Here is a 15054-nt window from a genome sequence, read left to right on the forward strand (position 1 = left end):
TATAATTTACTGAAATTTAGTTTATTGTAATAATGTTTTATACTGTAATTTAAACTAATTTAATTCACGTTAAATTAATCTCTCTACTATATTTATTGTAATTTGATTTAATTTACCATGATGTAACTTAATTTAATTCAATGTAATATAATTTATTGTAAAATAATTGACTGTGATTCAATTTATTTTATTGTAATATTATATACTGTAGTTCAAACTCATTTAATTTACCGTCATTTAATTTCTTTAATATATTTATTGTAATTGTATTTAATTTACAATGATGTAATTTAATTTTTTTTCACTGTAATATTGCTTACTGCAATATAATTTATTTAAAATAACTGACTGCAATTTAATTTATAGTAATATCATTAACTGTAATTTATATTAATTTCTATATGTTTACTATACCTTAATTTACCATGAGTAAATTAGATTCACCATAATTTACTGCAGTGAATTTACAGTAATATAACTGACTATTGTGTAATTTACCATTATACAATTTACTGTCATTTAATTTATTGCAATATAATGTAATTTACCATAATGTAATTTACTATAATTTAATTAATTGTTATATTATTTACTGCAATATAATTTATTTGTAAATTAACTGACGGTAATTCAAATTATGGTGATATAATTTCCAATAATTTCAATTAATTTCTTTAATATATTTACTGTAATTTAATTTGATTTATTGTAATATTTTAAGTGAAATTAATTGAATTCACAGTAATATCACTGAATACTATTAATTAATTATTGCAAAATAAATTAATATACCATAATGTAATTTACTATAATTTAATTAACTGTAATATTATTTACCATGATATAATTTATTGTAAAATAACAGGCTGTGATTTAATTTGCTGTAATATTGTTTACTGTAATTTTATTTGACTTCATTTAATTTACTGCAAAACAATTTTATTCCAATTAACTGTATTTAACTCGATTTGATTTACCACAGTGTGATTTACTGTAATTTATTATAAATTCATGTAATTTAATTTGTAATAAAACAATAAGATAAATCATTTTAGCACAAATACAGCAATACGACAGATAAATAGAGAAAATAAATGATTAAATAATAAGACATATGAAAAGTAAAACAAAAGTCTGAAAAAAAATAGAAGAACAAAACAAGAACATACGGAGACAAAAATGACAAGATAAAGTGACAGCAGTGACACATCTGACTGATTAGAAACGAAATAAAAATTAGTTGGACTGACTCAAAATGTGAATTCTTTTAAAATCCTGTTAATTTTATTATTATTATTATTATGAAATTAATTAATTTTATTTTGTTTTAACAGTGTTTGTTAATCTATCAGCAGAGATAGAAGGAAGGTTTATAACAGTACCAAGAAACAATCACAGCTAACACACACACACACACACACACACACACACACACACACACACCACAGAAGAAGAAACAAAAATCGTTGTCGTCCTGCAGAAACTTTATAACTTCAGATTTTCATGCAGAACGTTGAACACACACAGAGCGACATCTTTGTTTATGCTACATCTTCCTGTCATCATCGCCCTTTCAAAATAAATTATTACTCTTATTCTGAAAAAATCTGAACACAGAAAAAAACAAACAAATTTACACCTGAAATCAGAGCGAGAAGAGAAGGAACAGTTTGTGCTTTCAGTGCAGTGCAGACAATTACAGTTCGGTCGGTGCTTCAGACTGTACATATTTCATATTTCATATATATAACATCCACAGAGCGACGTGTCATTGTAGTGCAAATTATTCCTGTGTCCTGTCAGTTTTTGCATCAGACGGCAGTGAAGCTTCCTGTTTTTGCAGGTTTACAGTCTGTCGTGTTCGGCGTGTTCACGTTAATATCTTCACAGCACTTGTTTGACTCGCGGCTGCAGTGACGACGACAGACTGATGGTTCAACAAGTGTCGGCCGTGAAGATGATGTTTACATTTAAAACGGAGTGAACGTACAGACGTCATCAAAGATACAAAGAAAAGACATTTATAATATTTAGATTCAGAGCAACACGGAGTCACAGTGGCTGCAAAAGTTTGGGCACCTCTGGTCACAAGTTCGTTTACTGTGAATCGTTTAGTGAGTAGAAGAAAGTTAAGGATGAAAAATGCTTTTCAACATTTTAGTAAGATCAGTGTATTATTTTAGTTTTGTACAATTTTAGAGGAAAAAAAAAATTAAAGGAACACCGTCCAAAAGTTTGCCCCCCCACCCTTTAACGTCGGCATGATATGCGGCCGTACTTTACTTTAACAGCAACCGGCAGCCTCGTGTTTTTGTTGTCATTCATCTGCTTCATGTAGCGTTGTTGACGTAACGGCCTGGACACACCAGATGCAGTAGTGCCGCAGAAGTCCTGCGAGTAGGAACAGGAACCTTCCTCCTCATCCGCTCTCTGTCTCAAATTGTCATTAACTTATTACGTTATAAAATACGGTTAAAATATGGCCTTACCCATGTTTAAAATGACCTGTTGAAGTGAAAAAACGAGTACTGACGGGAACAGACGAGTGGAGTCGATGTTTAACCGGCGCGGAGAGCGCAGGAGAAATGCGCTGCCTGTGTGGACAGTCATATTGTTCTGACCATTTTATTTATGTAGTCTGTAGGCTCAGTGACACAAAATTAAAATTGTAATGAAGTGATTATGGTATTGAAAAATGTGTTCGGTTATGCACTGTTGTGTTATTTTAAATTATAAACACGGTATTTTCTCCTCACGTTCCTCAGTGCGTGCTGTTATTTTATTTTGAAAATTGGCCGGATTCTCTCGTCTTTTCTGTGTCCGACTTCCTGTTTGGTACGATCCGCTCTATCCAGCTTGACAGAAGAGCTCGCGGCTCTGAAGCGCTGCGGTGTGTGGATGTCTGTTCATCTTTTCGTTCATGTCCTTATTAATGCACACTTTATAACTTGCTTGTTGGATTTATTAAAAACGAACGAATGAAAACTAAATGTCTTTGAATATCTTTATTATCATTTAAAAACGAAAATTAAAATGACCGGTAAAAATAGATTATGACTGGATTTTTATGACCCTGTCATTCAAAATGACCGGCGACAAAAAAGTCTAGTGCAACGTCTGCACCCAGGGTACCTTGGATGTCATATGTGGACGTGGAAAGTCCATGACCAAACGTGGACATGTGACGAGGTCACAGTGAGGATGAGCTGTACTCAGACCTTAATGAGCTTGTTAGGGCTCTGGCTTGTTCACAGTCATCGTTAGGAAAGGCCAGGTGATGCAGATTTCAAAGCTTTATAATTCCTCTGACTCCTGAAACCTTGTCCCAACAATCAGCAGCCATGGGCTCCTCTAAACAGCTGCCTAGCACTCTGAAAACTAAAAGACCTGATGAAGACTAGAAGAAGATAGCAAAGTGTTTTCAGGGAGCCGTTTCCTCAGTTGGTCATGTCAGTAAGAAATGGCAGTTAACAGGAACTGTGGAGGTCAAGCTGAAAACTTTGTGAGAGAGCTGCTCGTAGGATTGTTAGAAAGGCAAATCAAACCTCTGTTTGACTGCAAAAGACCTGCAGGAAGGTTTGTCAGACTCTGGAGTGGTGGTGCACTGTTCTACTGTATCACAAGTTTGCAAAGGAACATCGAAACAAGCCTGATGCTGTTTGGAAACAAGTCCTGTGGACTGATGAAGGTAAAACAGAACTCTCTGGACACAATGAGCAAAGGTATGTTTGGAGAACAAACTGTTAAACACGGGGGTGGATGGATGATGCTTTGGGCTTGTGTTGCAGCCAGTGGCACGGGGAACATTTCACAGGTAGAGGGAAGAATGGATTCAGTTAAATTCCAGACATCACAGCATCTGTAAAAAAGCTGCAGATGAAGAGAGGATGGCTTCTACAACAGGACAATGATCCTAAACACACCTCCAGATCCACAATGGACGACCTCAAGAGGAGCCAGCTGAAGGTTTGGCCACGCCCCTCACAGTCCCCCGACCTAAACATCATTAAACATCTGTGGATAGAGCTCAAAGAGCAGAGCATGAAGACGGCCCAAGAATCTCACAGAGCTGCAAGAAATCCTCCAAACAAGAACTGAAAGACTCTGAGCTGGATACAGAAAGTGTTTAGAAGCTGTGGTACCTGCCAAAGGGGGCGCTACTGAGCACTGACCATGCAGGGTGCCCAAACTTTTGCTTCAGGCCCTTTTTCTTTTTTGTTATTTTGAAACTGTAAAACATTGAAATTAAAAAGTCATCTTACCGAAAATAAATGTTTCATCTTTAACTTAATGACTTTTGAAGATCGGTTCATCTTCTACTCACTGAACTATTCACAGTAAACTGAATTTTGACCAGAGGTGCCCAAACTTTTGCACAACACTGTACATGCAGTGATCGTCTGTGGCTGTCGAGGGTTTAAAGTGATTATTGCGAGCGCTTCTGCAGGTTACATTTAAACTTTTTAATGTCACATGAAAGGATAAATTAATGCAGCGAACATGTTTTTACAGTGAAATGTTTTCTTTTAGAATCTGAATGTAAATGTAGACATGCATATGTAGAATTTATGTGATTTACCCTAAAATTAAACATTCCTTTGATTTTCCATCACAGAAATAAATCATTTTTTAACAGAGGACATTTTCAATTACAGATAATTGCTGTGAATTCACATACATTTGTATGTAATCATAAAAATATTGCAGTAATGTCACAGTTACTGACTGATAAATTAGGATTCATTTATTATTATGGCATGTTTCTGTTCAGGACTTCCAGCAGGATATCACCATAACCCCTGGTTATATTATTAATTTAACGTGCGGGACCTGAACCTGGACACGCAGCAGGAAACTGATTAAAAAATGATTAATTGAAGTGTTTGGTAAAATCTCGACTTCTGTCTGCAGCAAAACTTTCTGGGAAAACTGAATTTAAAGTTTTAAATGTGCGAAAACTTTATTTTTTCAAAGTTTAGCCAAAAAAGACGCAAAGTCATGTTTCTGATGTAATAAATAAATGCGGATCACAGAGTATGAACCAGACGTCACTCTGGTACCTTCAGTTTGTAATCTGATAATGACTCATTTTTTTATCAACTTAAATGTCAAAGTGCATTCATTAATATTTGTATCTGCTGAAAACAAATACCAAAACATGTTACATTTATAGACCCTTTACTGTTGGTAAACAGTGTGATGTTTGTTGGTGGGCGGGGCTTAGCTGGAGGCAAAACAGTTCTCCACAGACATTAGCTAGCGCTAGCTAACAAGTTGTGTTGTCTTGTTTTAGACGATGGAGGAAGATGATGTGAGTGGTGCGTTCAGAAACACTCATTGTGAGTGTGGGAGCGCACTCTGACACAAACTGGAGCGTTGATAAATTGGGAGCGCTGTCTGAATGTAGCGTTGGGTTATCCAGAGCAGCGCACTCTCAGAGTGGCAGAGCGCACTCTGGACACTCTGTCTGTGGAGACGGAGCAGCAGAGCGCCGAGCGGAGTGAATGTGTGATTAACTTAACTGTTGGTTCATTCATGTAGAAATATAACGCTGCGTTTCTTCCACCAACAGGGCTCTCATTTTAGTGTAGAGCGTCAGACTGAATTTACCAACGCACCATGTCAGGTCACTCACTCTCCGGGACCGCCAGTGTTACTGGAATAAGTAAACACTGACCAACGGGACCAGACTGGCCGACCCGTATGCTCTCACTCAGTGGATGGATGATGTCACAGGAAGCCAATCTTACAAAGGAGGACCACACTTGTTTGTTTTGCTATGGAAGCTAACGTTAGCTAATGTGCTAAAAAGCTAGCGTTCCAGAGAAATCCAATATTCCTCTTAATCCCTCCCCAGTTTCTGATGAGGTGGACATGATAACCCTTAATACACATAACCTTATTCATCCCTACAACAGGAAATACTTTTTCCCTAACCTGATATGAAGTGTGCGCTGCACATGTGAGCATTTTTGATGATGGCCTCCGTCCAGTCCTTTGGTCTTATCACATTTAACCATAGTTGTCTTTGTTTTTGTTGACGGGCAGTGGCGGCTGGTTTTGAGCCATGACTCCTTCTATTCTGGCTCCCAATAACACAACAAGACAAACACATTTTAACACTCCTATGGAGCCTACAGCCCTGTGGGGGAGAGGCAGCTGCACCTCCAGCTGATAACATGATGTCATTGTGACGTCGGCCCTAAAAGGGTCTATTAAAACTAAAAATAAAAACAATATTAGGTAATTAAATATTAGGCGATAAATGAGAGAAATATTATTTAGTATCTTCCTGTGAACATCAGCCTTCAGCTCAGCGTCCCTGAAAAAAAAACAAAAAACACTTCATCAGACTTTAACAGACGTCGACCCAGTCGCCAGAACAAATGTTGGCATTGTACGTTTCTACAAACCACAGATACGTCACTTTTGTACGTTATGATATGAATACGGTGAAACTTTACTTTTTAGCAGTGCTGTGGTTAATGTGTGGTTACGCTTAGGCACAAAAACCTTGTGGTTATGGTAAGAAAAAGTTTTTGGGGACCTATCGGCAGTGACAGGTCACTAAAGGACACCAACATAAGGTGTTGATGGTGGACGGTGTGACACCTCAGAGAGACACCTGCCAACCCGCAGACCACCGTTCAACACCAACAAACAACACAAATGGTTGTTTTTAGCGACCTGTCCCTGCATTTCCTGTCGGCACAGTGACATGAAAAGTGGTTATTACATATATAACATATATAAGATATAACATATAACATACACATTTTTCCGTGGTTTGCAGAAATGTACGATGCCAACATTTATTCTGGTGACTGGGTTGGTTAAGTTCGTAGCTGTCTTGCTATCACCACCTTCATTTGTAACATTTGCAGTTCTTTCACGGATTCTGAAATCGTGGCTTTGATTTAAAGGCGGGACTTTCCAATGATGCACACTTCTTCTCAGAATGACAGGAAGAAGTCCTGCCTTTCCTCTGTCGGACCCGTCCTACCAAGAACGCATCCTCAACTCTGAGAAGCACCATAAGCCTCCACTATGAAACACCAGATCCTACATGTCCCATAATGCACATGGATCTTTCAAACACCTCCACCTTGGAGCGCAGGCTCTCTGTCAGTCATTTAGGACTCTGTTTTTGTGAGTCGCTCTGCTCAGTGTTTGATGGCCCGGCTCACCTGGTTCACCTGGGACGCTGTTAGATTTGGGTTGAGATCATTATCATACGTCACAGGAGGGCATGTTCGGTTTAAAGACAGGGACGTCCCTGTCATGATGAAACTTATTGCTGTGTGGGACCTGCACAGGTTAAATATGAACTCATATAAAGACTGTTTCTAAAGTTGCACCACAATTCTGGGACCGTTAAAGATCAAACTCACAAATCGACAAACTGCATCAGCGCGACACCAAAATGCAGCCCACGCAGTCTGACGTGACCCTGATGACATCACTATGACATCATCTGTGTCATTTATCTCCTCCAGAGACACAGCAGAAGAAAATTTAACGTGTTTTCATGGTGTGAGGATTTAAATTACGGAAAGTAATGTGTGTGTGTGTGTGTGTGTGTGTGTGTGTGTGTGTGTGTGTTGACATGCACAGTTCTGCAGGTTTGATTGCCTCTGAGCAGAAAAGATGCAGCTGCAGCAGCGAAGGACGAATATATTGAAGTGATTTCCCTTTTTATCCTCAGTGTGTGTGACTGTCCATCAGTGTCTTCACATTAATGTCCTCCTCCTCCTCCTCCTCCTCCTTCTCCTTGGACGTTTGACTCAACCTCCTCATTATTAATCTGCCAAAACAGAAGAGACAAATAACCAGAAAAGGAAATATCTGTAGAAACCTCAGTGTGAATGCTGGATGTTGAAAAGCTGGAGCTGCACCGAATATCTGACTTTAAAAGTCGAATTCTACCGATAATGTATGAAAGATGTGAAACATTTGCTTTAAAGTATGAATAAGTCAGAAGACTGGAGAGAAGTGTCAACATTTCTAGAACCTGTTTGTATGTCTTGTTTTTAAGTTGGATTTATACTTGTGATACTCTGATACTCACCTCCGTCTGCTCTCAGTTTAGTTCCCCTGCTGCAGACAGACACGTGTTGACACAAGTGTTACAGTCAGAAAATATTTAAACATCTCAACACGTCAGTGTCTTCACATTATTTTCTCCACATTTAACCACAGTAACAGTGAGACAGAGTTCACGAGGACGAGACACCTCCACCTGGAGTAGTATCCAGCTGGGCTTTATCTAGAGATCGCCAGATATATTTCGGCCGCGCTTTGGAAAGCAGAGCTAGATGATAAACAAACATGGCAGCACACCGGTAAGGTAAGACAACACGTTTACATGTGGTTTTCTATATGTTCTCTGACATTTATCCTAACGATATGAGGCGGTCTTTGTGGAAAAAAAGCTTGTTTAGTGGACTAACTTTGCACTTGAAGGTTGCCCGTTCACTTACGTTTTAACAGGTCTGACGCTACTATGCGCCCCGGCTGTATCTAGGCTAACGGCTAACATGCTAACTATTATTTTTACGTCACTAGTCACTTGAAACAAATTTAGGACGATAGGAGACAGGTTGAAATAAACCGAAATTTCCCTTTAACTGAAGTTTTACAATAAGTACATTTAATCAGTTTCCACCCAAAAGTAACTCAAATTTTGGCTGATTTTACAGGAAATCATATAATAACATCAAACTGAAGTCTGATTTCCATAGGAATAAAAGTATGATATATAAACAGCTGGTGGCGAATTCTTCAGGCGGTACCTACAATTTTTATGTTATTTTTTACCAGTAAAATTACAAAAATATTGAGGTCAAAATACAAGTACCTACAGTAAAAGTACTCATTATGAAGAACTGCACACTGTGACATAAAATGTACATTTATATCAGTAAACTTTAGAAAATAGGGTTTTAATTAGAACAGAGTATTTCTACCTTTACTTAAGATCAGAGTTCTATTTTGACCATTTTCTGGAAATTCAATTGAAATTTTAACAACATTTAGATAAAATTTCAACTGAAAGAGAGTTTATAATGAGACTGTGACTCAGCTGTGAAGAACTGACTTGTATGAAAGGATTTATATAAATAAAGTTTGACTGAATGACGTCAGCATGTAAACAGTCACAAATATGTGAAAAATATATTTCTTTAAAACATATTGGATAGATAAATAAACAGATGAGGTGACATCCAGGCTTTTGAGTCCAGAGTCACTTTACACACACACACACACACACACACACACACACATAAATACATAAAGTCGGACTTACTGCAGCCGAGTGACTCAACTTGTCAAAGCGAAACTTGAGGTTGGATCTGGGAGAGTTTTTATTTTTCACCTCTGAAAGACGACAGACAACAAACTGTGAGTCGTCACAGTCAGGTTAACACAGAGGTAAATATTAGTCGAGCACAAGTGTTCATTTATGTGCGTGTTGAACCTGTGGGGCTGCGACAGATGATGAGCGGAGCTGAACTTTGACCTTCAACCAGCGCAGCCTGGGCGAGCTGAAGACACAGAGAGCAGACAGACGAATATTAATGATAACTCTATTAAAATATGAGCTTTAAAATGTTTTAATTTGTTGATCCACAGCAGAACTTCCTGTTGTCCCAATAAATTCAGACTGTGTGTTTCCTTAGTTTCATTCACAAGTGATTTCAGCTCCTTTTAAAAGGTTCTGTATGTAACTTTTGACCAGTGTTAACTGTTTTGTTTATTGCAGATGGGTGAACAAGTTGTAACTTAACTTAAAACTGAGACCTTCCCTGACTTCCTCTGTTGTCTCTAACAGCCTGTGGACTGACTTTAAGTGAAGGACTTGGGACAATTTTTCCCAAAAAATCCAAATGTAGCGTGATGCACGTTCCTGAGTTCCCTGCCTCTCTTCAGCTGTGCTACAGTGCTAACACTTGGCAACACTAGCTAACGTTAGCTTAGAAATGGAGACCATTAACATTGACAAATAACCAGCACCCACCACAAGTCCACACACACTGTGTTTCTGTTACCGGGCCACCCTCCCGACTGCCCCAAGTCCCTGCTGGATTAGCAAACCTTCTGTTGCCGCTGTTACATGGGTTAGACCCAGCCCGCTGTGAACCCTGGGGCTGGGGGGTTTGAGCTGGTTGACTTTGAGTTGCTAAAGCGACAAAGGTTTGAGCTGCCATCCACTCTCTTCCTGGGAAGTAGTGTCTTAGCGGCAGGGAGTGAGGCGGAAGGAACTCCACGTGGGCGGACAGCAGGTGAGAACAAAAATATTATTTTTATTTTTCAGAATAAAACGCAATAAAAAGCTGTGCAGTATATGTGTAATATTCTGACATCTAAATCGCTATTATCAAGCTGCAGTTCCTTTTATTTTGAAAGTCAGCAACACAAGTGTAACCTTTGACCCTGTGGTCTCATTGGTCACCGACGTGGAGGACTCCAGCCATGAAACTTTGCAGCCTGAGGATGAGGTGGCAGCCTACATGGAGTTGGGATCCTTTGGAGGTTTGATGGTGGTGGAAGGAGCATGCTAACATGTTTCCTAACCTGGCAGTGATTGAATGTTTTCACCATCCAGTCAAAGAGACGTCCAATTCAAGAACGGAGACCCAGCTTCATGTGAGGGACTGGAGCCTGGGGGGGTTTAATCACAGGTGTGGCTTTGACTTGGACATAATGACAGGTAACGGGTCTGTTCTGGTGCTGAGCTTTACAGGCAACTGGGAGGTTGCATGTTGCAGGACTCTGATCTGAACTCTGCTCATCACTGTTTGAAGGAATTTATTTGACTTTACTGTCAGAGGAACAAACATGAACTCTTGTGTATTTTCTCACCAGGTGTGTGTCGTCAGCCGGGACGCTGAAGCTGCAGGTGCTGGATGTCGATCTGGAGATCTTACTGCTCTCCTTCTTTATGTGAGGCCTGCAGAGTGAAACAAAACATCAGCCGACACATTCCTGTTTCTGTTTCCATGTTTCCCTCAGGACTGATGAACACTGCCAGTTTTTCTTTTGGCACATTTTTGGTTCTATGTTTCGGATATTTGTGTATTTCCTGGATTTGTGTTTTTAGCCTTTAAAGGTTCTCTGTGTTTTATTTTAAATAATAATATTATAATATTCATGAAGAAGGAAATGATCAGCCGTGTTTATCACATTACTGAGTCTTAGTGAGAAACACTGAATAAAAACAAACAACAGTAGTGTTTACATTATTTACATGATAAAACTGTTGTTTGTATTTATTGTATGCATCCACCTGCTGACCGTCTTCTTCTTCACTCGCTTTATGATGTGTGTGTAACCAAACTACTTGCCCGCTCAAACACACCTGTCCCGTTGTCCCGCCTCTGGAGAGCTGGGATTGGACGGCAGCTCTGACCTCACCTCCAGTGTCGGGTGGCAGCTGTCGAAGCTCCTCTGCTCGCTGAGGAGGCTGAAACAGGAAAGAGTTAAAGAACGACATGTGGTGCAGTCCAGGAGGACAGACAGAGGACAGAACGGTCTGACTGATGTGTGTTATGTTGTAGATTGTACAGGTGATTGATCAGATGATTGATCAGGTGATTGATCAGGTGTGTTATAAGATGTAATGTTGTGGTTTCAGCAGCAGAGCCTAAAAGAAGATGTTACCTCCTCAGGTTGTGTTTCTCTGTTTGGCTGTCGACGCTCAGCAGACGAGGAAAAAGTCCTGAACGTCTCTTCACAGGAGATTTCACGTTACACTGACACACAACACACAACAGCTGTTAACACACACTGTGACAAATAAAAAATATAATTTATATATAAAGAACAGAACTGTAATATTAATGTTTTTATACTGATTCTTTCCTTCAATAAAAAACTAAGTTAACTGAGATAAAAACTGAGATCCAGACACCACATGTTACTGACACCAAAGAAGAAGAAGAAGAATAGAATTACTGTAAAACTTTAATTAATAGCCCCGGCTTATATTTGGGACAGGCTTTTTATTCCTGTTACACAAACCTGCTGCACTACAAAGACAGGAAATACAGTCAAACTGTTTTTTTTAAATCAGTGTGAACATTGACTAGTTTAAATTTTTGGTTTGTGAATAACATCAATTATGAAGGAGTCACCACTTTTTAGCGTCTCTAAATCTAAATAAATGCCGATATTCTTTGGTGCTCATGGTTTCTGTAAATGAACTGAATGATTGAATTGTAGAGAATAAACAAAGTTTAAACATTTATATTTGTTAGGTGATCGAAGCAGCGAACTAAAATTCGCTCCAGCAAGTAGAAAACAACCTGGTTTTATACATCCAAAGAAGTTTCATAAAACAAACTGCGTGGCAACCAGACCAGGCCTCTAATTGAGACAGGCCTTTTTTTGTCAAAATGTGAAGCTACACAGGGCTGGTAAAAGAGACTGGGCGTTTTACGGTAGTCAGAGTCTATTTAGTCAATGTTCCCACAATATATTTATATATAAAACCAATTTAATAAAGCAAATTAAAATTAACAAAGTAAGTGTAACAAATAAAACTCAACCAAATTAGGACAAAAGTTTTTCATCAGTAAGGTTTCAATCCAAATGTAGCAAATCAGCAAAAAAAAAGAAAAAAAAGAAAAAAGTGATTTTATGTTCTTTTCCACCCACTGCACGTAGTCTAAATTACCTTTTATTACTTTTACCAACTCACTTGAACTTGTGATGTTTGAATTCATTTGACAATGCGTATAAAAAATAGGTGGATGAAAAAAAACCCAACTCTTCTCACCTCAATGCTGATGTGAGCCAGACCCCCCCCACTCAGACTGGTGGGCAGACCTGCCCCGCCCCGTGACATGGTCTCCATGGAGACGCTCCTCCCTCGCATCGCCCTCTGATGGAGAACGACAGAGTGACAGGTCAGTACTACTGAGTAACTAGCGTCTGGATTAACACTGGACATAAAACATGTCGCTGTTATTTATAAGTGTTCCACAGTTTACATATAAATTAAATGAGGAGGCAACAACAAAAAACATCAGTATAGCTTGAACGCATCATAATGAAACTCACTGATAGCTAACAGCTAATGTTAACTAGCAACTAACAGCTAACGTTAACTAGCAACTAACAGCTAACGTTATCTAGCAATTACCAGCCAACAGCTCACATAAACAAGCAACTAATAGCTTACTTTAGTTAGCAACTATAAGCTAACAGCTTATGTTAACTAGCAACTAACTGCTGACGTTAACCAGCACTCCTCCTGATGTCATCACAGATTTGTCGTTAACAGTGTAGCATTATCAGGGAAACAACAGGCTGCGTCCTCTGACGCGTCAGTGGTGACTTTACTGCGTCCTGTTGTCCTGGAAAGGATCTCTGTTCGTCCCAAACACGTCTCTATTGTTCTCGGGATGATGGGACACCGTAAGACTGGAGCACTGCATTTTACCTGCACAGAACTTTGGCCACTGTCATCGATGAATGTCATTTTACTTGCTGACATTGATTGACATGATTGTTAATGTGCTAACTGGCTAACCGACTAAGTAGCATCAAGATGGTCTTCCTGATTACAGATTAACACTGTCTGCTGGTGTGCAGGGGTATTTTCTCTCACGCAGGTGCAGAATGTATATGCTGGTTGACCGTCGACTGTAGTCATTACAGTGTGTTCATGCACAACTTTTTTCACAGAGACACAGCGACATCAGGGACCTAGCAGGAGGCTTTTGTGACCGCTAGTTCTCTGAAGTCTGTTTGGTGTGTCTGGGCCTTCAGTGATTGTAAATTTCGTCACCATGAACAAAGTGGAGCACAAATCTAAAGTTTTGCACACAAATAAAAACAAACAAACAAACACACCTTGATGGACTCCAGCAGACCACCGTGGGCGTGTCCGTTCTCAGCTCGCCCATCCTCCTCTAGACCTGACGTCAATCCCAGCATGCTCTGGGAACGTCTGTGCAGCTCATCATGGAGGGTGTCCAGCAGGGCGGCCCGGGTACGCTCCTACACGCACACACACACACACACACACACACACACGCGCACACACACACACACACACACACACACACATTCATTAGTATTGTCGCATGTGTGAATTTTATCATGTATAAAGAAAACAACAGAGGATCTAAAATTGAGCCCTGAGGAACACCACAACTGAACGCATTTATTTGAGTACTTCAGTACAGTTTTGAGGTACTTGTGTTTTACTCGAGTATTCCATAACTGTACTTAGTTACAGTACATAGCTCTGCTGATGAACAGACAGCACAATGTTTTTAGGTGTTCTTACCTCCAGCCGGGCGAAACGGTCACTCTTGTAGCACGCCAGCTCTGCGTTGATGAGTTTGGTGAGAAGGAACTCTCTGAACTCTGGACCCTGAACACACAAACAACGCATACGTGAGTTTGTGTCACACTCTGCACACTGAGTCAACCCTCCTCTTCCTCTCACCTTCTTAAAAACAGCTGGGTTCGGGAGGGGCGGGCCAAACAGAGGGACGTCTTCTCGTGCTGTGACGGACACCTGTCAATCACAACAGTCTCTACTGTCACTGACATAAACAACAACAACAACTTCACAACATGTCATCTGTCTGTATTAAACATGCTCAAAGAGACATGTAGGTGGAACATGTCGTCACCTTGTACGAGGTGGTGTCAGAGCAGGGCTCCTCCACCTGCACCAGGATAAAGGCATGCAGGAAGTTGGAGGCGATCATGTCGGGGACAAAAGGTGTGGCCTCTTCCTGGAACACCACCGCCACGATGTCATTTCCTATGTGGCGTTTCCTCTGGAGCTGAAAGAGATCGTCATGTTATTGTCGTGTTACAGTGTGACATGTCGTGTTTTTGTTGTTGTAATGTCTCATCTTGCCAGGTCAGGTTCAGCTCGACAGCTGTGTCATATGTTCACGTCACATGTTACATCTTCTCATGCTGTTATGTTATAACGTGTGTCGTGTTCTCTCAGGCTAGATCTTGCTTTATGTGAAGCTGATACACGACATCCTGCCTCGTCATGTTAGAGTCTGTCACTCATGCTGTTTG

General features: G+C 39.7%; 1 protein-coding gene across 5 annotated transcripts in view; it reads right to left on the minus strand.

Annotated features, from left to right (window-relative positions):
- Window positions 1-7692: 7692 nt before the first annotated feature.
- Window positions 7693-15054, minus strand: part of LOC117261904 (rap1 GTPase-activating protein 2-like) — a 60139-nt gene continuing 52777 nt past the window's right edge. For all 5 annotated transcript variants that reach the window (XM_078172653.1, XM_033634477.2, XM_033634506.2 and 2 more), the window contains 12 exons: window positions 14649-14804; window positions 14459-14530; window positions 14297-14383; window positions 13858-14004; window positions 12779-12883; window positions 11662-11753; window positions 11360-11464; window positions 10864-10951; window positions 9479-9545; window positions 9308-9378; window positions 8069-8097; window positions 7693-7804 (listed from right to left, as the gene is read on the minus strand). In XM_078172653.1, the coding sequence (XP_078028779.1) occupies window positions 8086-8097; window positions 9308-9378; window positions 9479-9545; window positions 10864-10951; window positions 11360-11464; window positions 11662-11753; window positions 12779-12883; window positions 13858-14004; window positions 14297-14383; window positions 14459-14530; window positions 14649-14804 (1002 nt within the window). In that variant the 3' untranslated portion in view covers window positions 7693-7804; window positions 8069-8085. The remainder of the gene's footprint in view (window positions 7805-8068; window positions 8098-9307; window positions 9379-9478; window positions 9546-10863; window positions 10952-11359; window positions 11465-11661; window positions 11754-12778; window positions 12884-13857; window positions 14005-14296; window positions 14384-14458; window positions 14531-14648; window positions 14805-15054) is intronic.

The sequence above is a fragment of the Epinephelus lanceolatus genome, chromosome 11 (genome assembly GCF_041903045.1).
Source record: "Epinephelus lanceolatus isolate andai-2023 chromosome 11, ASM4190304v1, whole genome shotgun sequence".
Lineage (NCBI taxonomy): Eukaryota > Metazoa > Chordata > Actinopteri > Perciformes > Serranidae > Epinephelus > Epinephelus lanceolatus.